Here is a 20,274-nt window from a genome sequence, read left to right as displayed (position 1 = left end):
AAGCATTGTCCAAACTCTTTTTGGAAAGATGGTTGCAGACTCCTGCACATCCAGATGATATGATCCCTCGCTCTACACTGTTCACACAGCCATGAAACGTCGTCTGTGCAGTGAATGCTCATGTATTTCAGACTTGACTGGCCAACTAATCCCACTGCAGCAGCTACAACATCAGTCTATTAATTGCATTGTCACTGTGGCAATGTCATGAAACACCTGCATTTTTATATGGTTCACTGGCATGGTGTGTGAAGGGTGATCAGATTGAGTACATGTGCCAGCAAGGCCAGAATCATGCCAAATGTGAGCCCAGTAGATGCAAAACAGCTGGCAATGTGCTCAGCTCACCGGCTGATCCCAGCCTCACTGACATGTGACAAGGTACCCTTTGTTTTTGAGAACACAGACAGGCCAAAAATACAAACAAATACGTTTTTTTCTTAATACTATATATGTAATCTTATGTTTTGTTTTATATCATATCTTAACATACTAATATATATGTTGTAGCCTCCCTGCAAAGTGTTACAATTGCATTTGATAAAGTATCTGAAGTACTTTTTGTAGAATATTTATTAAGCAGCTTTAGTTTTAGTGCTGCTTCCTATGTCCTTCTCCAAATGCTATAACTTTCTTCAATCAGATGAAGGAGATTAGGAAAAGATATTCGGAATTATTATTTTTTTTTTTTACTATTCTAATGTATTTTGTGCAAGTATAATTATCGAGCTTGGTGCACTGCATTAATGTGTCTTCCATTGTTTTTCTGGCACCTTAAATACTTAAATAAAACATATAAGGAGGTGCGAGGCTGACTGAAACGCCTCCCATTTCACAGTATGACAGTTGCTTTGTTTTGGATTAATCTTTATGGATTTAGAAAAAGGTATTTTTTTAGTTTGTTTATCGCCTCTCCAATGAATTTACAATTTGGGCTATGGTGTTTTTGTTCTGTTAATGCAACAGTCTCTGAAAAGTGAATGCTACAGCATGGGAAAATTGCTCTACCATTTTCAAGACAGTTATATCTTAAGTGCACTTAGATGTAGCATTTGAAGCTAAGGGCTAGCATTTAATTACCTTCATGTGCAACATAATCATATTGTATGTGATTATCTGCTTTTCTTGAGTGGGAGGGTCAGGAGTGTGCTGAAAATCGTTTGCCTTTTGTGGGATTTTTTGGTCTAAGTGCAAGGCAAAAATTACTGCAATCCATAGATGAAACTAATGGCCTTAAATAATACACTCGGTAATAGTTGCCGGTGAAATCTGCATTCATTGAGTTAATAATGGGCCTGATACAACCTTTAAACATAATTGCACCGTACATTGTTGACGAGCAGCCAGTAGAGGCATTTACACTGAAGAAAACGACTGACTTCTTACTGGTTTAGTTCAACCTGCAAGGAAGAAGCATCTTGCATGGCACTGATAACATTGTTTTATCTCAGATTCCAAGACTTGTCACGAGGTCTTCATCCAAACAATTAGATGGTAATTAAGTGTTGGCAGATTGTGCTGAAGGTGTTTTCATCATATTTATTTGAAGAATGAACACGATGTATACTTTCCTCTTGTAGATATCAAGCACGTTTAAAGGATATACTGTACTAAGGCACATTTTGAAATGAACGAGTGGAGCCAACAATGAGATTTCCACTTGAGCAGTGTCCGGCAGAATGATGAACGAGGTGGTAGACTTGAGGAATTACAGTGATTTAAAGTTGGATCAAGCCCTCCGTTCCAAGTTCCGTTCCTCTCTTGTTTTAATGTCATTTAATGTGGGCACAAAAACATGTAAGCTGTGTGTGTTTCTGTGTGTGTCTAATTCAATGGGTCCCAGTGTGTGGGGGGTGGATGTAGGCTGCAGCTCTTAAGAGTACATGCTGTGCATTCGTACACGTGTGTATGTATGTGCCTGGTTTGTGTGAGTGTAATAGGGAATGGAATAGACTCAATTTAAATCAAATTAGCATGCAGGCAAATTAAGCACAGGGATTTAATTTGAGCTGTTGTAAAAATGCTAATTTCAGTACAGCCCGGAAGCCTATATGCAAATACAACACTATTTTACAATAATTCATATTAGGCCAGGCATGCATAAAACACACATATTACCGCCTGATGTAATCTGGGGACTAAAGTATCATTAGCTTTTGGACTTGCTACAAGGTGAATCCACAGTATTGCAAGTATTAGGACTCCTGCCTTTGTATATATTGAAACTATAGCTGCTTTCATTTTATGTACATGCACACATCTATGTTAGCATGGCTTTTCTTATCCTTTTTATACACACTTGTATGTACACTTGCTTTTGGTTTGCATTTTGGTCTCAATGGGCATGTTCCTGGTTTTTGTCATTTCACACATTATCACAGGTACGATTGCTGAAAACTTTTTGTAATACTGGTAGATGACGTCGCTGACTGTTTGTGCAGAACAGCTAAACTGATGAGTGCTCATAGAGCTGGAGATATTCTTGGACCATAGATTGCTTCAAGACATCTTTTAAGGAATCTATGTAAAACTGGTTTCTCACACGTAAAATAATAATAATACATCAGAACTGAAGCAGTAAATTTAAGAGGAAGATGCAAAACCTATTAATGTGGAAATGATGGGTGTCTCAATGCATTGTGGAGGCTTTAAAGTGTGAAGAATTCTGCACCCATCCTGCACTATCCTGCCTTTTTCACCCTGCAGTGGATCAAAAGAAGTGCAACATCAATGGACGATCTACTGATTTTGTCCCTTGTGGTTCACCTTTGATTGCTGGCTCAAAAGGATTGCACATACATTAGGTGCCAGTGGATGTTGTGAGAGCTTGGGCATGCTTGTGAGAGAGATGAGGTTTAGGTGCTAACATCTTCATGTTAACAGAGGCTGGGGGAGCCTGTCAATACTCATTTGACGTGTTAAAGAGAATCATGCTGGCTCAGTGGGACTCACCACGCCATCCACCAGCTAAAGGGAAGAATCAATTAAAACACTATTAGGCCTGGGGTGTGACATGGTCCAAAACAGAATGGGGTAGAGAGTGTGGAGGCTTGTAGCAATTCACTAAAGATGTAAAGAGAAGCACACTGTATTTTTAGGAAATATGTTCAATGCTGAGAAATTAATATTCTAAAACAGCAGGTTTTATATTTGCATTTTAGTCCAATGTAGCTCCATCACTCTAAATCAGTTAAATATTGAAGTAATGCATATGTCTTTGGGCTCATGATGCAGTCTCGAGTTATTTAGCTCTGGTTCCCACACCAATGACTGCTTAATTTCTGCCCAGGTGAAAATAGTCTGTGCCTCCAGCTCGCCTCTCATTTCAAATGCTTTGTTTTTGCATTACTGCTGAGCAAAGGACAGAGAACTTGTTTGTCGCCTTTCTTGCCGTTTGTCCCCTCAGCTCACCAGGGACAATTATCCCCCCTTTCAAACCACTGCCAAGCCCAATTTGCTACACAAATTAAACATGCCACAACTGAAGAGTAAGGAGGACAGGGTGAACACCAAAATGAGGGAAAGCAACAGAAAGATGGCCAAAAACTAAACAGTGATTGTGCAAACAACTCAAAAACAGAAAAAGAAACATCTAACACAATTTTTAACGTTCATCCCTTCAGCCTCTCTAAAAGGTGTCACTAGAAAGCATTTAGCAGAGAAAAGAGACATGTACAACTCTCATTGACACATTAACACAAGTCTGTTGCATCGGTTCCTGATTGTCATCATTATTTAAGGTGACTGCAGTGTCCACTGTGCAGGGTAAGACTGGCTCTGAGGATTGTGCCATCTGTTTAGCAGGCAGGCTCAGCCATTTTCTGCTCTCGTGTGTCTCATATCCTCCACCGTGTCCACAGCCGGAGGCTAGCTCACGCCCAAATGGACCCAGTGCCGCAACATAGGGCGGCACTCTTTTTCGAAATGCAGTTGGATTTTTGGTGCAGATTCGTTAGTCAGGACAGAAATAAAACTGGTGTCAGAGGTCCTTACTGCATGCAACACATGAAATGAAAGTCCCAATGTGTTTTGGATGGATATGCCAGTGCAGCAGCGCAGTACAGAAGGAATTAAGGCGCTTGTGAGCTGCTGGAAGGGGCTACTGCACTGCTTCCAGACAACAGGGGGAAAAGGTAGGGGTATGACAAAGAGGCAGGCGGAAAAACAGAAGAGACAAAAAGCCCAAAGAAGAAATGAGGAGAAAATTGGCAAGAGAGTGATTAGGAAGAAAAACAATAGAGGGAAGCTTGGAAAGCGAGGAACAAACACATGCACGTGGGAGATCAGGCAGTGCAGGAACAGAGAGGACTAAATATAAATCCCAGAGCTAATATGTACTGCCTGAAGTGGCTTAGAATGGGCACTTTCTCTAACACCTCAGTTTCAGACAGGACACACACATCAACTACATGACCTCCCCAACTCTCAGACACAGCTTCAGTCATTAACAGACAGCCACTGTGGCTCCCTCATGATAAGTTTGTTTTGGCTTCGAAATGATGACCCTGCACAGCTGTTTGAGGCAAGTATGGGGTAACGGCAGCTGCTAACAGCCAGACGTCTAAAGGAAGGAAATTAACACTGGGGTTGTGTGTGGGGGGGTGAGCACTGACTCAAGATTTTGGGGTTGCTGAGTACAGTTGTCCAGGTCTCGGTTTCACTGGTGCTCAAAAGACAGCTGTCAGAGGAAAGAGTTTTTTTTAATTATCCGCCATGAAATGTTATGTAAATTCACACAAGGAATGTAAAAGACTGAAGTTTAAAAAAACTTTCAAAAGCTTCCTCAATAACATTTATCGACCATTAATGTCTTTTTTGAGAGGGTCCCGTAATTAAATTGTGTCAATAAATCCTGGTGCAGCACATACAATGAGGGATAAAAGGAGAATAGATTTCCCCATTTGCCTCTCCCCTGCTGAGAGACATATGTGGCGGGAGGAGGGGAAGAAAAATAAAACACATTTGGAGAGATTGCAGGGAACATTTCTCAAGCACAAAGTTGAAAATCTCACCCATCAATTTCACTTTGCGTGGCTCTGTTGTATATGACCTTGGGTGAATGATCCTTTCAGTCAGAGATATTCGGCTGAACTGAGAGGATTTCAGTGAGTGCAAAGGGAGCAATAAAATTTTATTCATTCCACTGTGACTCCAGAAGCTAATGATTCATGGATCTTAGTGTTAAAAAAAGAGAGATAAGGTGGGAGAGGGGAAAACTTTGGTGTAGGACCAAAGCTCAATGAGGTTTGAAAACTGTTGTTACGCATCGATGAGCAGGTGTTTGATGTCAAGTAACTCAATTCCAAAGATTTCTCATTGAGATATTCCTGGCTGAGGCCTGGTCATTTTTGTTTTGTTATGTTTTTGGTTTTTTTTACAGAAAAAAGGAGTCAAAAAATAAAGACTTGTCCACATATTTAGATTTGTTGAGATTAAGAGATTTATCTTTTTGAAAAATAGGTGTGGGAGAAGGTTGCAGAAGCACAATATGACCACTACTAGCCCAAAGCCATGCTAGAGCAGGAGTTAAACTGAGATTGTCCTCCTAAAATAGTGTTTTGGTTTTTTTCATGCAGGCATATACAGCCGATAATTACATTCAAATATATGCCCTCTAGTGGTCATAAAAGCCACCCCTTAAAAAAAGACCTAACCATGACTGTTTTCCATCCATACCCGTGTAATTATATTGCCTAAACTCAACCAGTAAGTGCCAAAAGTCACAAAAGTTTTATCATTGTTGTATCATTAATGCATTATGTTGGTTCCGATGTCACGTCACAGATGGCCATTTGTTGAAAGTGCATGGCTTATCTGCTCCATCCTCCATCCTTTCTCCTCCTGGGGACTTTTTGACTTGTGAGACCAATCATATGAGTTGTATTTCCTTTTGCCGCTTATAGGGGTGGTGTTTAACAAGACGGCATTATGAGCCATATGAACAACAGGACTGTTGACCCTGACAAGTTGCTCCAGTGCGCAAATGTGTTAAACTCAGAAATTGAAGACATGAATTACATTGATTCATCACTGTAACACTGTTTCTGTATGTGTGTACTTGTGTGTGTTTAAACTCAATTCTTATTTTTATTTGAATATGTGTTGTTTAAATCCTCCACCATTTAAATTGCTGCCATCACAGGGGAAAATTCTCAAAAACATTCAAGTGCCAGGCACCGATGATCAAGATAAAATAAATGGGAACAGAGTAATCATCTCATAACAGAGATTAATCTTTTGAATGTTGGGAAGTTCAGTTTGAAAATGACTTGTTCGGCACTTTTTGCTCTGTTTACTAAAACATGTAGAGATAGCAGCATCGAAAATCTTTGCATTCAACCTGAGAAAACTTGCGCAGGTAAATTTATTCACTTTAACCACTTAGTTGTACGTTCTCCTTTGGCAATGTCTGTTGTCTGGGCTGATGTATACAATTTTAACAGGGCAACAGTAGCAACATTGTTATTAAATGTGAAAACATTTATGCAAGGATTTTTCATGTTTCACTCTAATCCATTAAAACCTGATGTAACATATGACTGTATATAGGGCCGTGTTCAGGGGGTACCTCAAGTACAATAACTTGTTATATGGTACCAGTCAAACATCTGAATACGTCACCCCTCATTTTTTTTTTTAAATTTAGTAAATTTAGCAAATGTGTTACATGAATAATTTAAATGTCAGAAGTTCAGAAAAAAATGAAAAAAACAAACAAAAAAAATTCAATTCCCACCCCATCTTTAACCCAGCAGGATTTTTTTTTTATTCGAGGCCTCCGTTGAAAGTGTTTGGTCTACTTACTTTGAGCGTCGGCGAGGTGGAGGAGCAGACCCTGGACAAGCAGCAGCGGCAGCAGCAGCAGCGTGGGTCTGGCTCTGTGCATGGTGGGACAGCTTGGCACCAGCATGCTTTGGCAGCCTCAGTGGCACTGGCTCACAGAGCCCTGTGAGTCAGTCTGGTCTGATTTCTCAGATGCAGGGTATTCACAGCCTATGCAAGTCAAGGAGAGATGGGAAGAGGGAGAAGAAGGAAGGGGGGGAGAGAGAGAGAGAGAGAGAGAGACTGAATGAAACAAAGCTGTTTGACTCCATGGGTTTTATCTATCCCTGCACATTTCTGACATACCCCCACACAGCCTCGGCTGGAGCTGACAGAGGATAGGAAGAGCCTGATGTGCTCACAGGGTATATTCTGACAGTTCTCTAAATGGAATAGTCACTTCACACAATGCGTGTGCACGTGTACATGAGAGGGAGAGAGATAGCGAATGCAAGAGGGAGGGAAAATCGCAAAGATAAAAGGTTGAGTTAACATGATTTTGTCTTCACAGCTTAGTTTATGAGCACCAATTAAATGTGCTGCAAAATATGAGAGCATTTTAACTCTCTCTGATCGGTGGTAGTATCTGTTTCCCATAAAGAACATTCCTCTTAAAGAAAATTAGTCAGGAAAGACAAGAAAGCAAAACTGCTCAAACTTTGCCTTTTCTTTTTTTTTACAAGTTTAATACAGGAGATTAATGCTCATCTTAATTGCATTCTGATGCACTGAACAACATCAGGGGCACAGTCTCTTCTTATTGCACATTTCCCTCTATAGCAGATGCTTTAATAACTCGTAAGTCCTTCAGTATGTGGATATAGCTTAGATTCACAACACACACATATTTTCTTTGATCCAGCACTACATAAACACCACACAAAATCTTTAAGACAGTGGCCAGCTGTTCCCATTCATGTTTCAGCCTTTTATCGAAGGACCACAACATGGCTGTGAAAATCAATGTGATACACTGAGCTAGTATTAGCTTCAGACTGCCTCTATCCCTTGTCATCCATTTGCTTAAGCCTGAGCTTGATCCTTAGTGATGGATGCTTTGCGGTAGACTTCAGCTCATAACACAGCTCCCAGTTAATCTGAGTGTCATACTGTACTCAGGGGTTAGCATAATGGCTACCCTGCTTGCATTGTTCCACAGGAAACTGTTGTTTCAGCTGTGGTGACTAGTGGAGTTCAAGATTAAGCACATGTCAGGTTTCTGGAAAGTTTTGTGACTATACAATTTGAGTAGCTGAGTATTCAGCAGTGATAATATTATATTGAACTGTTTAGCTGTAGATTTGACCACCACCCATTAAAGGAAAAAAAGGAAAAAAACAAGACCCCCTAAGCCAAATCACTAGGCCCGATGATGACAAAGTACCTCATTTCCCCATTACCAATCATCCTCTTTCCCGCTCCTAGCTTTCCCTCTTTCATTTCTGTGGGCTGTAAATGGCAGAAAAGACGGGAAGATAGCGCACCTGTCACACTCGATTTGTGTTTGGGGGAGATAGACACGACTACCTGTCTCCAAGCGCCGCGGGGCTAGTAGCGAGCGCAAGAGCGGGGGACGTGTGGCGAAGGGAATCAATTTGAAGCAATCTCATCCCCCGCTCATGCCACCACCGACACACAAACACAAATGTGTATGCATATACAAACATCTGAGAACACTAGACAGAATTTCCACATGAGCAGTGTTTTGTAGCGACAGTGAATTTGATTAAAATCAACTGGACTGAAAAACCCTGAGCGGGGTCTGAGGGGATAAAGCTGCAGTGTGATCCATACGTAGTGCAGGTGAAGCTTAGTGTCTTCTCAGGTTATTGTTTTATATGTCTGCACCTCTAAAACTAAGTAATAGCCTTTGAGTTAATTATTGAAGTGTGAATTTCCAAAATAACATGACATTATGTTGCACTGACATCGTGGTACTCAGCAGCCCTCTCTTTCCTTTACATGTTTGCATACACACACACACACACACATGCTGATAGAGGAAAACAAAACCATCTGTATGTTGTGTAATCACCAGTGTGACAACTAAAAGGCTGTGCCATGTGAATAAATGTGAGGAGAGTCTAATGTTATCACAGTTAAAAACATACCCCTTGAAGTCATAATTTATACCAAAAATGAAAGAAATTGTGCAGCAGATTCTGTCACAATATGCTAAAGGGTGATGAGCCACCTGACAAACCTTGTAGAATGGCAGCAGCTTGCCAACTTTATTGTTATCTAACAATGAAAATTGCCTAAATGCTGCTCATCCACACATAAAAACATGTATGAGCATGTGTGTTGCTTCAAATTGAACTTTCTGATCTACAAAAAGAGAACCTCAAAAGGTGGCTTCAATTTTACCCATTTCAGTTGCAACACAGCCATTTAGCATTGCAGGCAACACCTTCACTTCCATACATTTGGAGGCGCTGATGCTTTCCAGTGAACATTTATTACATTTGGAAAGAAAAAAGTATTTTGTCTTTCTTCCTGAGCCTCTGGTGGTTTTGTTGTGTTCTCATTCAATAGGGTTTCATTCAAAGGATTTTGCTGCTGATAGCAATCATGCATTATTAAACAAAGCCTGACAACATGCACCATGTTAATTAGAAAAGGGGGGAGTGTGTGGCAAGAAAAAGAAAGGGGCTGTTGAGTTGTCGATTCTCTCTCGTTCCTCATGATCCTTATCAGAAAAGTGAAAAAGAATGAGGGTGGGATGTTTATATTCCCCGTACAGGCTGGTCTTGATCCTCATTTGAGTGTGCTAGTTTGGTATTCTGGTCTTTTTAGACAAGCAATAAAAAGAAAACAAAATAATTTGTCATGTTTGTCTCATATTCCAGCCATACCACAATAAACATATTATGGGAACAAATGCAAGCAGTGTAGTTATGAGGTTCCCGAAGCAGCAGGTTCACAACATCAGTGTAACGCCATATGTGTGTTTCCATGCCGTCTGACATGCTGTAATAGTTTGAGAAACTAAAAACAAAGCAGCAGGAGACTAGTGCTTACATAAGAATGCTACTCATGGCGCAATTTTAACATTTTCGTCATGGGTTTGAGCATAGCAGTTGTACCACACCACACTCCTCCTTTGTGCAAGTTCAGATTGCCCAGATCCAGGGTTTTTTTTAATGTTTTTTTTTTTATTTCAGGCTTATAAACAGACTGAATAGAACTTAAAGGAAACAGTTTGTTATCCTAACAGACCAAAGCAGCCACAAAAATGCCACCAAATCTATTAAGTCCAATCCCTCTGTAATTAGCCCAACACATGCAAGGACAAAGCACGACTAAACTACACAGGGAGAACCATATTGCACAGCATCATAATAAGCAGTATCATGCCCAGCCAGGCACAGCAAATATAAATTTGTGAGGCACAACTTTCTATTTCCCTTCAGACTTGCAAAGTTAAAGAATGCAATAATTACATTCCACACTCACAGTTTTCAAAGTGTGATATGCAGGGCTAGTAGTGACTGCACAGGGTAGACTGCTGTATGAAAACTGGAGTGGTCATTGTGTTTTCTATTACAGACTTTTCCCTTTTGCTGTCATTTAAGCAGGTATTCTGATACGTTTTTAAGTGCAGAACCCTAAAAAAAAGATGAAAAATATGGCTATGAAACACAATAGAATTTTACTGTAAAACTAAGTACAGAAAAATTGCTCAGAGCATGGGGTTAAGACTCAGATGCACAAGGAGTCAGTGTCACTTTATAAAGAACCAAATATGAACCAAAGGCCATGGTGAAATGGCATAATAAATATCAAAAGTTGCTGTAAATCAGCCCTTCCACTTATTAACTGGCTTTGTTAAGTAAAACATGGTTGGCTGTACCATGAGGGTTTATGAAATAAGCATATATCTTAAATATGTTGATAGAAAGCATAGACAGCCACTCCCATACATCAACACTCAACTAATTTAATTTTAAAGTCCTTATATCTCCATCACTATGATAAGTTTGGGTTATGTCATAATATGTTTTACTGGCCAAAATAAGGGCAGTTTTTAATCTTTGTCTCAAGTTCTTTATTTAATACCACTGTATCAACTTCCAGGCTCTCTTCATTGGATAAACATCCTTACTTATGTCTTTCTTTTTGATACTAGTCTTGGCTTATGTTTAGGTCTTATGTTTGTTTCCCCTCAACAGCTACTTTCTTCTTCTGCCTGCGATGGTGTGATTTAAGACAGAGTGACAAGGCCGTTTCTCACACATCGCTCCCGATCAGCCGGCATGTGTAATAACATCCCTCAAGCCAAGCTAAGCTATGCCCTCAAGTGCAGCCTCCACATGAAAGACCCTGACAACCACACATCAGAGAAGTTTATTTGCTATACTTACTTATTTACTCTCTCCCCCCCTGTCTCCTTGCCTCTGCTGACCTCCCCCAAACAAGCCTCTCACGGTCATAAACTATCCTTTTGGGTGGTGCCGGCAGACTTTCTGTTTGAAAAAAATCAGGGTTTAAAGCTCCGACAGCAAGTCTGACTAATTTTGGACAAACAAATGCTCTCAGTGCTGTTACTGTTGTATTTTAGTTATATGCTGTTTTCATATGAATGGATCATCCAACATGAAGCACACAGCAGGAAACTAATTGGGTCTGATGACATTTGTGTGCCTAATAATTGGTTTAAAAGCACCTGCTGTGACAGTAGGACATGGAAGCTATCACAAACCCATCTCACTTGTGTGTCTGTAGCAAATTACTACCAGATTTCAAAGTGGTTCCCCTTTTTCTGCTTTGTAACTTTGTAATGTCACAACAGAAATACTATAAAGTACTAACATTTGTTGCTGCTTGTGAACACTGTAATCAAATTAAATTGCTGGAACTTCTCTGTGATAGGTTTCCTTTTATGCAAAATCAAGGTGGGATTGTTTGGAAAATCAACTTTGTTGATAGGTCAAGGACAGTGTGTTGCATTTAGAAGAGTATTAGGAAGACAGAACTTTTTGTGACTATTCAGCCCACCAACACAGACTTTCAGCATACATTTCGGTATAACTTAAAATACCACAAAGCACAATTTCCCGACTGCCCCTCTGCCCAACACTTTTTTGTTTTCAGCAGCTTCTCCTTGACTTTCCCTCTACCCGATCTACCTCGCCACCTTCTCTCACTCCCTCTCCCGTCACCCATCTTTTTGCCTCCACTCATTCCTCCTGCCACCTTCCACAAGCAGCTGCTGGGTTCAGATGGATGGTGCCCACAGTGCAAGACCCTGACCTGCAGTTCGGTGACTGATTATCCCTGTGTCCTGTTGTACTGCTCCTTCAACGCACACCAACACAGAGTGCGCACACACACACACACACACACACGCACACAAGGTTATGGAGCTATTGGGCAATCTGTAGAGACAGTGGAAAATTTAGAGGTGGAAAAAAAGCAAAAAGCCAAAGCAACCTATTTTATCTTTGTCTCCATGTTTGAATCGCCTCCTCTGACCTTGTTGACACAGGTAAACACACTTTCTATTGAACACTAATGGATGCTACTAATGCCTTTTCTATAGGGAGCAGATAAAACCACATCAGAGTACAATGAGCCTTTTGGTTAGCACATGAACTGTGTAAACTATTCAAATGATTGCTGGCTTGTTGGCAGGTCCTTCCCTCGTGCTATGTTTGTATGTCATGGTGTGGGATGCTTCTATACTACAAGCATGTGCCACTTAGCTTGTGCTTGACCTTGCACATCAGCATTTACTACAAGGAAAGAACTTTTTATCATGCAAACAGGCTGAATCTTAAGGAGTCTATTGTGTTGTGAGCAGCAAGTATGGCAAGATGGGGGTAAAATGAGAAAAATGGTAGACGCAGCAGCCGCAGCCAACCTAGAACGGCTGGGATTAAATTTACGCTGCATGAACAGGGGAGGGCTAAATCATGTTACATATTATGAAGCTGAAAAAAAAGAAGGGGGAGTGTGTGGAGGGTGGAGCAGTAGGCTGGAAATATAATGGATAAGAGGAGCAACGAGCCAGAGGGGGAAATAGGTGGCAGTAGAAGGGAGAGGAGGACAAGGGGAGGGAAAGGAGAGAAAGGAACAGAGGGAGAGGAGAACACACCGTCAGGTAGAGAGGTGACCAGGGGAGAAAAGCAAGGGAATGTGCCTCACTGCCAGTTTTTTTCACACTCTGCCTGTGCTTGCACCACTAACGGAGGTTGTGCAAGAGAGGTGGAGGAGAAGCGTGAGGAATAGAAGGAGAAAAAGCAGGCACTGCTGAGGAGGAGATGATAGCTGTGAAGCCCCTCTAGCAGTATAAATGTATAGTTTCCTGAAGGGCAGGAACTGGAAAGATGACAGCAGGTGGGAAAAATGGAGAAAACATTTTTAAAAAAGGAATAAGACATGTAAACTCTTCTCACCCTCAAAAGCCCATTCTCGGGTTCAGGACCACATCCAAACAAATAGATGCAGCTTAAAATGCACAACTCCTACACAAACATGCTCAAAAATGTAGACTCGGGCATTCATTTGCACAAAAAGACACACACAAGCAAAGCACAAACATGCATACCCTTTGCACCACATGCTCCTGGCACTTTGACATCTACCCCCAGCACAGCAACAGTCTGTGGGAGGATGAATAATCTTACTTCCGTGAGGCAGAAAAATGAGAGAAAGGAAGGAGGGTGAGAGGGAGGTTGTTCCTAGCCTGAGCTCATGTCGTTTTATGGAAAGTACAGAGCCCCTGAACAGATGAAACAACATTCCTCTGCCACTTGCCGACATGGCACAAAACATGAGAAAAGGGCTGTATTGAAAACAACTGAATAATACAGCACTGGGAATTGTGTTGCCCCCTAATACATATGACATAAGTCAAGGGAAATATGCCTCCTTATCTTTCTGAAACAATGGCACACCAAGGTGCATTGTGCACTAGTGACATTTTTGTGCCTTTTGTACAAAAGCCAAGCCGCTTGGTATGTAAATGCACTACTTAGGCTTTACATGAAGGATGTAAAGAGGTGCTGGGGGCACACTCGCTACATTCATAGGGCAGCAAAATAATAAAATACCATTTACCCATGATCTAAATGCAAATTTGACTTAATTTATATACCCTGAGCTAAAATGTAATTCCATATTATGTTTGCTGAGGTGTACAAGGCAATGTGTGGGAAATTTCTCTTCAATCAGCATATCATATTATATACTATGCTTAACTATACTATACCTAAGGTGACATGTTTTAAAACGTTCTTTTAAATGAGCTTATCAGAAGGCCATAGAACAAAAATTAAATAAATATATTTATAATAAGATATACATCATACAATATGATAAATATATCATGAATATCTTTCATTGACATTTTGAAAAGTTAGTCAAACCAGGATTCATAAGAACTACGGACATCAATTCTTGTTTTTCACTTTATTCTGGACATTGTCTTTTTTCTTTTACTCATTTTTGATAAGAAAGGCTAAGTCAAAAACAAGCAGGCAGCATTAGAACTAGCTGCTTATCCAAGCATTTTTACATGTGAATTCATCAGTGTCAACAGTTGAGGGCAATGAGGCAAAAACATATCATCACAGATATGTTTTTGCTGAATACACATAAAGAGGTGAAATTGTGTTGTTCCTGCACTTCCATCTATATTGTGATAAGGTTGTCAGAGGACATGCCAGGTGGGGATGAACATAATTTTGAATATTCCAAGTTGCTGAAGTTTACTCAACACTTTGATGTTGGTGCTGCTGATTATTAGACTTGAAAAGCTAAACTTGGATTAGTTCTTGGACGCCCTTGAAAGGTGCAAAGCTATTGTTCTCAGAGAAGCAATGCAGGCTGGTTGTGCAACTCAGCAGAGGAAAAGCAAAGCTTCACCCCAAGGCAAATGCAACAACTTTCGATTTGTTATTTCACCAAGACAAATGTTTGCCATTGCAACATTATTAACCAAACAAGAGTATATAGTTTTCCTTTTCGATGATGGTATATTGCGGTACTTGAACAAGACATTTCATTACGCTGTGAGAGAATAATATTTTTTTTTCTCCAGCCACCATTTGAAGACCGTAATTCAAATCAAATGCCACCTTCAAACAAATGTCAGTATAAAAAATCTAAACCGTTTGTCCATGCCTGGCATCAAGCAACATGCACAACTTGACATTTAGGAGGAATGTTTTTCTCCCACTGTCTTTGTTTCACAAAAAAAATCAACTTGGTAATTATCCAAAAAAATTCATACAAACCCACATCACACAAATAGTCTTTTCTTCCCCCGCCCTATGTCTGACACCCTCTCAGAAACCTCTATATGGCCAACCCTCCACCCACCACAACTAAATACAGTCCACCCCAAACACCCAACAAACACGATTAAGAGACTGTCAAGTCTGTCATTGCCATCTCCCATGCTGTCAGTGGTCCTCACTGGGAGTTACTGAGTGACTGCCTGGATCTTCCTTATCATTAACAGGGCTGCCTGTGCCACCATCAGGGGCTCTGATGACAGAAACTATGGCCCAAACACCTGCCCCTCCCATTTTGCCTGCCCGAGTGTCATCTAAATGAGATAGGGCCTTGGAGCTGGGGGATTAGGCACTGCATAATTACCTATTTAAAGACCTTAATTGAGCATTTAATTAAGAGACTGGCTCAAGGAGAGTACTACACAGAGAGACATGTATTTTTCGTTGCATGTGTGTATGCATGTATGTATGTGTGTGGGGAGATGACATGAGAATGTAGGTGCACATATGCTTGTGTTTGCTTTATGGAACTGCAGCAGACTGTAACCTTGAATTCAAGGGTTACCTTGTTAGCAAGGTCTCTTGCTTGTTTTCAGTTTACACTGCATTTAGACCATTTGGCACATGATTGTGCAAGTAAATCAAATAGACATTCACCTTGATTGACACTCATGAGTAAGCATAGGAACTTGCCATATAGGTGGACAGTATAACCTTTGATATTTCACATCTAGTTACCTAATTAGATAATTGAGAAAGTTTTAAAGACACTGTGGGAGTTTAAGGAAATTGTCATTTTCCTCTGACTTGCTTTGAATCAGCTGGAAATATTTATGAACCAGGGGTCTTTTTTGTGCTAATTTAGTACAAATAGTAAATTTATTCTTAACTTCTGTGATAGTTTAGTTATTCCAAAGTGCTGATACTTCACATTTGATGCAGACTTTATGTTTTATTTTGTGGAAAAGATAAATTGTTAAAAGTGACGAATGGTAAAGTAGATAAGAAAGTTACTGCCACTAACATTGGCTGTCAAACTCTCTCCAGCTCCAAGGCTTTCCATATGATATCTAAAACGGTTTTGTCAGACAAGACACATACGTCTCTTTTTTAATCTTCCAGTGGCTATGATAACAGTTATCCACTGTGATCTTCCCCATAAAAATTGCATCTCTCTTTTTGGATAGTAAACTTTCCAATTATTTTAAAAGGAATTATAATTACAGCAGTTTCCTAGATCTACAAAGCTACATGACATAAAGCATTGCCAGCAGAGTGCAGTGGTTGATGCTTTTCATTTGCCTAACCAACATTTTATGTTTTGGGGCAGCCACATTCTTTTTGCAATTCCACATTATTACTATGTCACTCAGCTCATTTAGTCACATCACAGTAACTCTAAACTCTAATTATGGGATCCACAATTCTGTACGGGCTCTTTGACGAGGGTTGAAATCACAGAACAGACTCCTGACAAAAGCAGGGTCCCCTGCTCCTTTGTTATTACAAACAGTTTCAACACCTACAATCTGTCGAGGAGAACTTTAGACCCAGATAGTTTACTGATGACAAATTTGACCTAATTTCCATGACCCAACAGGCCATGACTCCTGTTTGTCCCCTCACTGCTATATCAGGGATCACTGGGAATGTTGGCAAGTCACTTACATTTGCCTTGCACATGATTGACTTGTTTGCTAAATGACTAGCATCTGAAGTGGTACTGAAAGCTCGGGGCTGTTGGAGCCTTTGGGGCAGACACCAGCTGCTTGACTGCAACAGATAAACTGTCCCTCCCTCTCAGGATTCATATGTGCTGAAGTCTGGCCAAAGATGCTCAGGGCTGTAATGACACTGAAACATTATGTGTCTGCCTGCACTGCCATAGCACAAAACCTATTATTCTTCTTTGACATAATGGAATTTGAAAAGGTTCCTGCGCTAGTTGGGAAATGAACCAGAATCTTTTACATGACCAGCATGAAATGTGTTGCTGAACCACCGATGGAGACAAACCTAAAAGGGAATACAGTGTCAGTTTCATTGTTGAACTGATGAAAAGCCATCAGATAATCATGTTTTATATTATCTCTCTTGAGTGTGTGGCCTTTTCTCAAGCCAAGTTCATTTCCACTTAAGCTAGCAATACAAAAATTGGTAATGGCTGCTATAATAACATGTAATCATATTAAACTAAGATGTGCACGCAAATTCAACAGCAAATCATGTTGTTAGCACATCTGGGACATGAATCTAGGCTTTAAGTAATAATGAGTTTGCATCTAGTAGGAAACAGATGCTTTTGCTCATGTGATGGCTTTATTGTAAGCTCAGGTGAGTAGGTTAGTTTGTGGAATGTCTTGTACAAATCTCTCATTTGAAAAAGCTATGTGTAACTCATTTTCTTCCATTGTTCCCCTACATTGCACTTTAACAATGAAACATGCAATAAACATTTATACAAATGGTACAATCGCAAAGGGTACACAAGAAAGGAAGACACATAATCCCCAGTGGAGAAGATGAAAGCACGGCCATGTGTGTAATCCATTTCAGCGGAGATTTTTGATGGCCATGTCTCTGCTGTGATTGTTGTGTAGTATATAGGTCTGCATATGGTATACTTTGAATGCCTAAAATGGAGAATCCTTGCAAAACCAAGAGAAACAGGTTGTACCTTGTGACTCACATCAGCGTGGCTATTCATTATTACATTTCAGAATACCAGTATTGCTCAAATGTTCCATTTTCTTAGTAGACATGACTTGATCTGTGTTGCTACTTGCATTTTTTAAATATTATATTATATATTAAACTATCGGATATGAAAAATGTTTAAAATCCAAAGCATTTTTAAATGCTTCTTGCCTTTTCCCAGAAAGAGTTAATGGACATGCGCATGGGTGGTAAAACATTTTGCCAATTTCTTCTGAAGTATGACATGAAAATGAACTCAAACTGACTTCTCACGAATATGATTAGCTGTTTGTTTCTGAAGAAGCATGGGGAATACAAGCCAAAATTAAGAAATAATTATGTAGAATGTGCTCAACTCAAAGAATCCCAAAGACCTCTCTCAATTTTCCTCTTGCAATATTTTGTTTCCACGGAGTCATCACTTTCACAGTTTCTGACAACACTGCACAGCTATATTGATCCTCTAATTGGGGGAAAAAAAAAAAGCTTTAGCAGCATTTGATGTTATATGACCATAGACGTTGACGTGATAGCCCTTTATCCCAAAATGAAACACTTGATTGGAAAATGTGACCAGAACAGATTTTGAATACTAATGTACTTTACTTTACCTGTTTTTTTTTAATCTGGCAACAATTTGAAGAGAAACAGTGAGTATTGCAGTGTGGCATAGTAGAGCATTTGTGTGTGGTCTGGAAAAGTCTGGACAAACTACCAACTCAGTGTGTGTGTGTGCGTGTGTGTTCCCAATCTGAAAACACCCAAAACAGAATATCCTCCAACCTATGTGGTTTCTGTTCCAAAGTTCCTTAATAGTTTTTGCTGTGAAGTGGAGTCAATCTTATGGGAGGTCCACTGTGGCCCATATCAAGCCCAATCTTGGCCTTGTGCATTCCCTATCTCCCCATCTCTGTTGGGAGACATCCATCTTGATTTCTGCTGAGTGCCAAAAAGAAGTAGCCAGAGAATCAGATGGAGAGGAATGAACAGGGGGGTTCACATGATAAGGTAGCTGCGAATCAGAAGAGTTGATCTTGAGGAGCGTGGTTCCAACGTGCTGGAAAGAGGAACTTCATTTTTATCTAATTATCGCAGCACTGTTTTTCCGTGCAAGATAGCGTAAACATTTATGGCAGCTGGTTGGTATCGTATGCCTCTACAAGTACACACATATTCACGCAAAAGCTTGTGCAGATATGATTAACATTCAAATACACGTCCAGTCATACAGACGCACAGTAGCAAGCACACACACATTCATTGGACCAAGGGCTGAGTGCCATAACAGCCCAATGAAATATATTCAGATTAGAAAGGTGTCGCATTACTCTCCAGTCGGATGATAAATACGCGGTTAGCACCATCATTAATCTTGCACTCCTCCCCACCTTCTGCCTTCAGACACGGTGATGTTGGGGAAGGGGAACAATCATACACTGGATGGAGCTAGTGTCTCAGTTTCTCTTTCTGCTAGGTTTCACAAGCACCTAAGGTCAAGAAAGTTTGACCTACTGGAGTCACTTCCAGCATCACTGTTCAGGGTTTCAGCTGGTTAATTTGAACCAAGGTCTTGTTGGTTCTTTATTTGTGTTCACCGCTGTAAAAAATGTGAAAATATCCTCATCGGGTAAACTCGTAGCTTCCTTCATTCTAAAATTTCTGTAAATTTAGGCGTTTAATTCACTTTCCTTTTGCTCCAGACCTTTGGTCATTTGTTGGTTTCTAAGCATATGGCTTTCTGCTGCCATCCTCACACCTTTCATCTCAGGGGCTTGCTGACATATTGCCCTGAATGGCATTTCATCATAAGTGGCCATTGTCTGGCTAATGAGCAGCATGCATAAAACACTAGAGGGCTGACAAGACAATGGCAGACATACACACACAGAAAGAAGCATATGGACGGAATGAGAGTGGATTCCCCACCAAAATCTTCCACAGCATTTCTCTCCAGCAAAAACTGATGTATGTCTCTCGGAAGACTTCCGACAGTTCTGACAGTGGCTTGTTGCCCTCAACACAAACAAATCCCCATGGTGGAGCCAAATGTCAAGAGCTGAGTTGATTAGGTAAAATAAATTGGTGGTTGCCAGTTGTGTTTATGCAAGTGGAGTCATCCTCCCCTTCACTGGTTCATTTGATGAGGTATATAGGTTTTGAGAGTGCATCTCTTGGATGCTGAAAGTCAGAGTTTAAGCAGGATCCTCCCACATATCTTCACTTAAGTGGTGCCTCTTGGGAGAAACAAGGGAGAGCACTTCATTGGATTTGGTCCAAAAGGTTGACTAAATTCTTCATATGGACTGAATCACCAAATGCTTAGGAAAACACTGTATTTATATAATCTATAGCAACATAATGGAAAATGCCATAATGAAACACTTGTCCTATTTTACCTAACAATCATACACCATCAAAAAAACTGATCAAATTTTGAACCTCTATATTTTCATATATACAAATGAAAAAGCAGGGAGCCTCACAGACTGTGCCCCCAAAATTGTTTAGACACCAT

The 20,274-nt window shown here is 40.3% G+C and overlaps 1 protein-coding gene across 38 annotated transcripts in view; it reads right to left on the bottom strand.

Annotated features, from left to right (window-relative positions):
• LOC140281575 (receptor-type tyrosine-protein phosphatase delta-like) overlaps positions 1-20,274 on the bottom strand; it is a 339,321-nt gene that overhangs the window by 81,171 nt on the left and 237,876 nt on the right. For 37 of the 38 annotated variants that reach the window (XM_072376019.1, XM_072376023.1, XM_072376033.1 and 34 more), the window contains one exon: positions 6,805-6,993. In XM_072376019.1, coding sequence (XP_072232120.1) covers positions 6,805-6,910 — 106 coding nt within the window. In that variant the 5' untranslated portion in view covers positions 6,911-6,993. Of the gene's footprint in view, positions 1-6,804; positions 6,994-11,186; positions 11,205-20,274 lie in introns of those variants that run through there. The other variant, XM_072376022.1, reaches the window with a different exon arrangement.

This window comes from Leuresthes tenuis, unplaced genomic scaffold (genome assembly GCF_036924035.1).
Source record: "Leuresthes tenuis unplaced genomic scaffold, fLeuTen1.0.hap1 SCAF_22, whole genome shotgun sequence".
NCBI lineage: Eukaryota > Metazoa > Chordata > Actinopteri > Atheriniformes > Atherinopsidae > Leuresthes > Leuresthes tenuis.
Note: the sequence above shows the minus strand (reverse complement) of the source record. Positions and strands in the feature narration are given on the sequence as shown.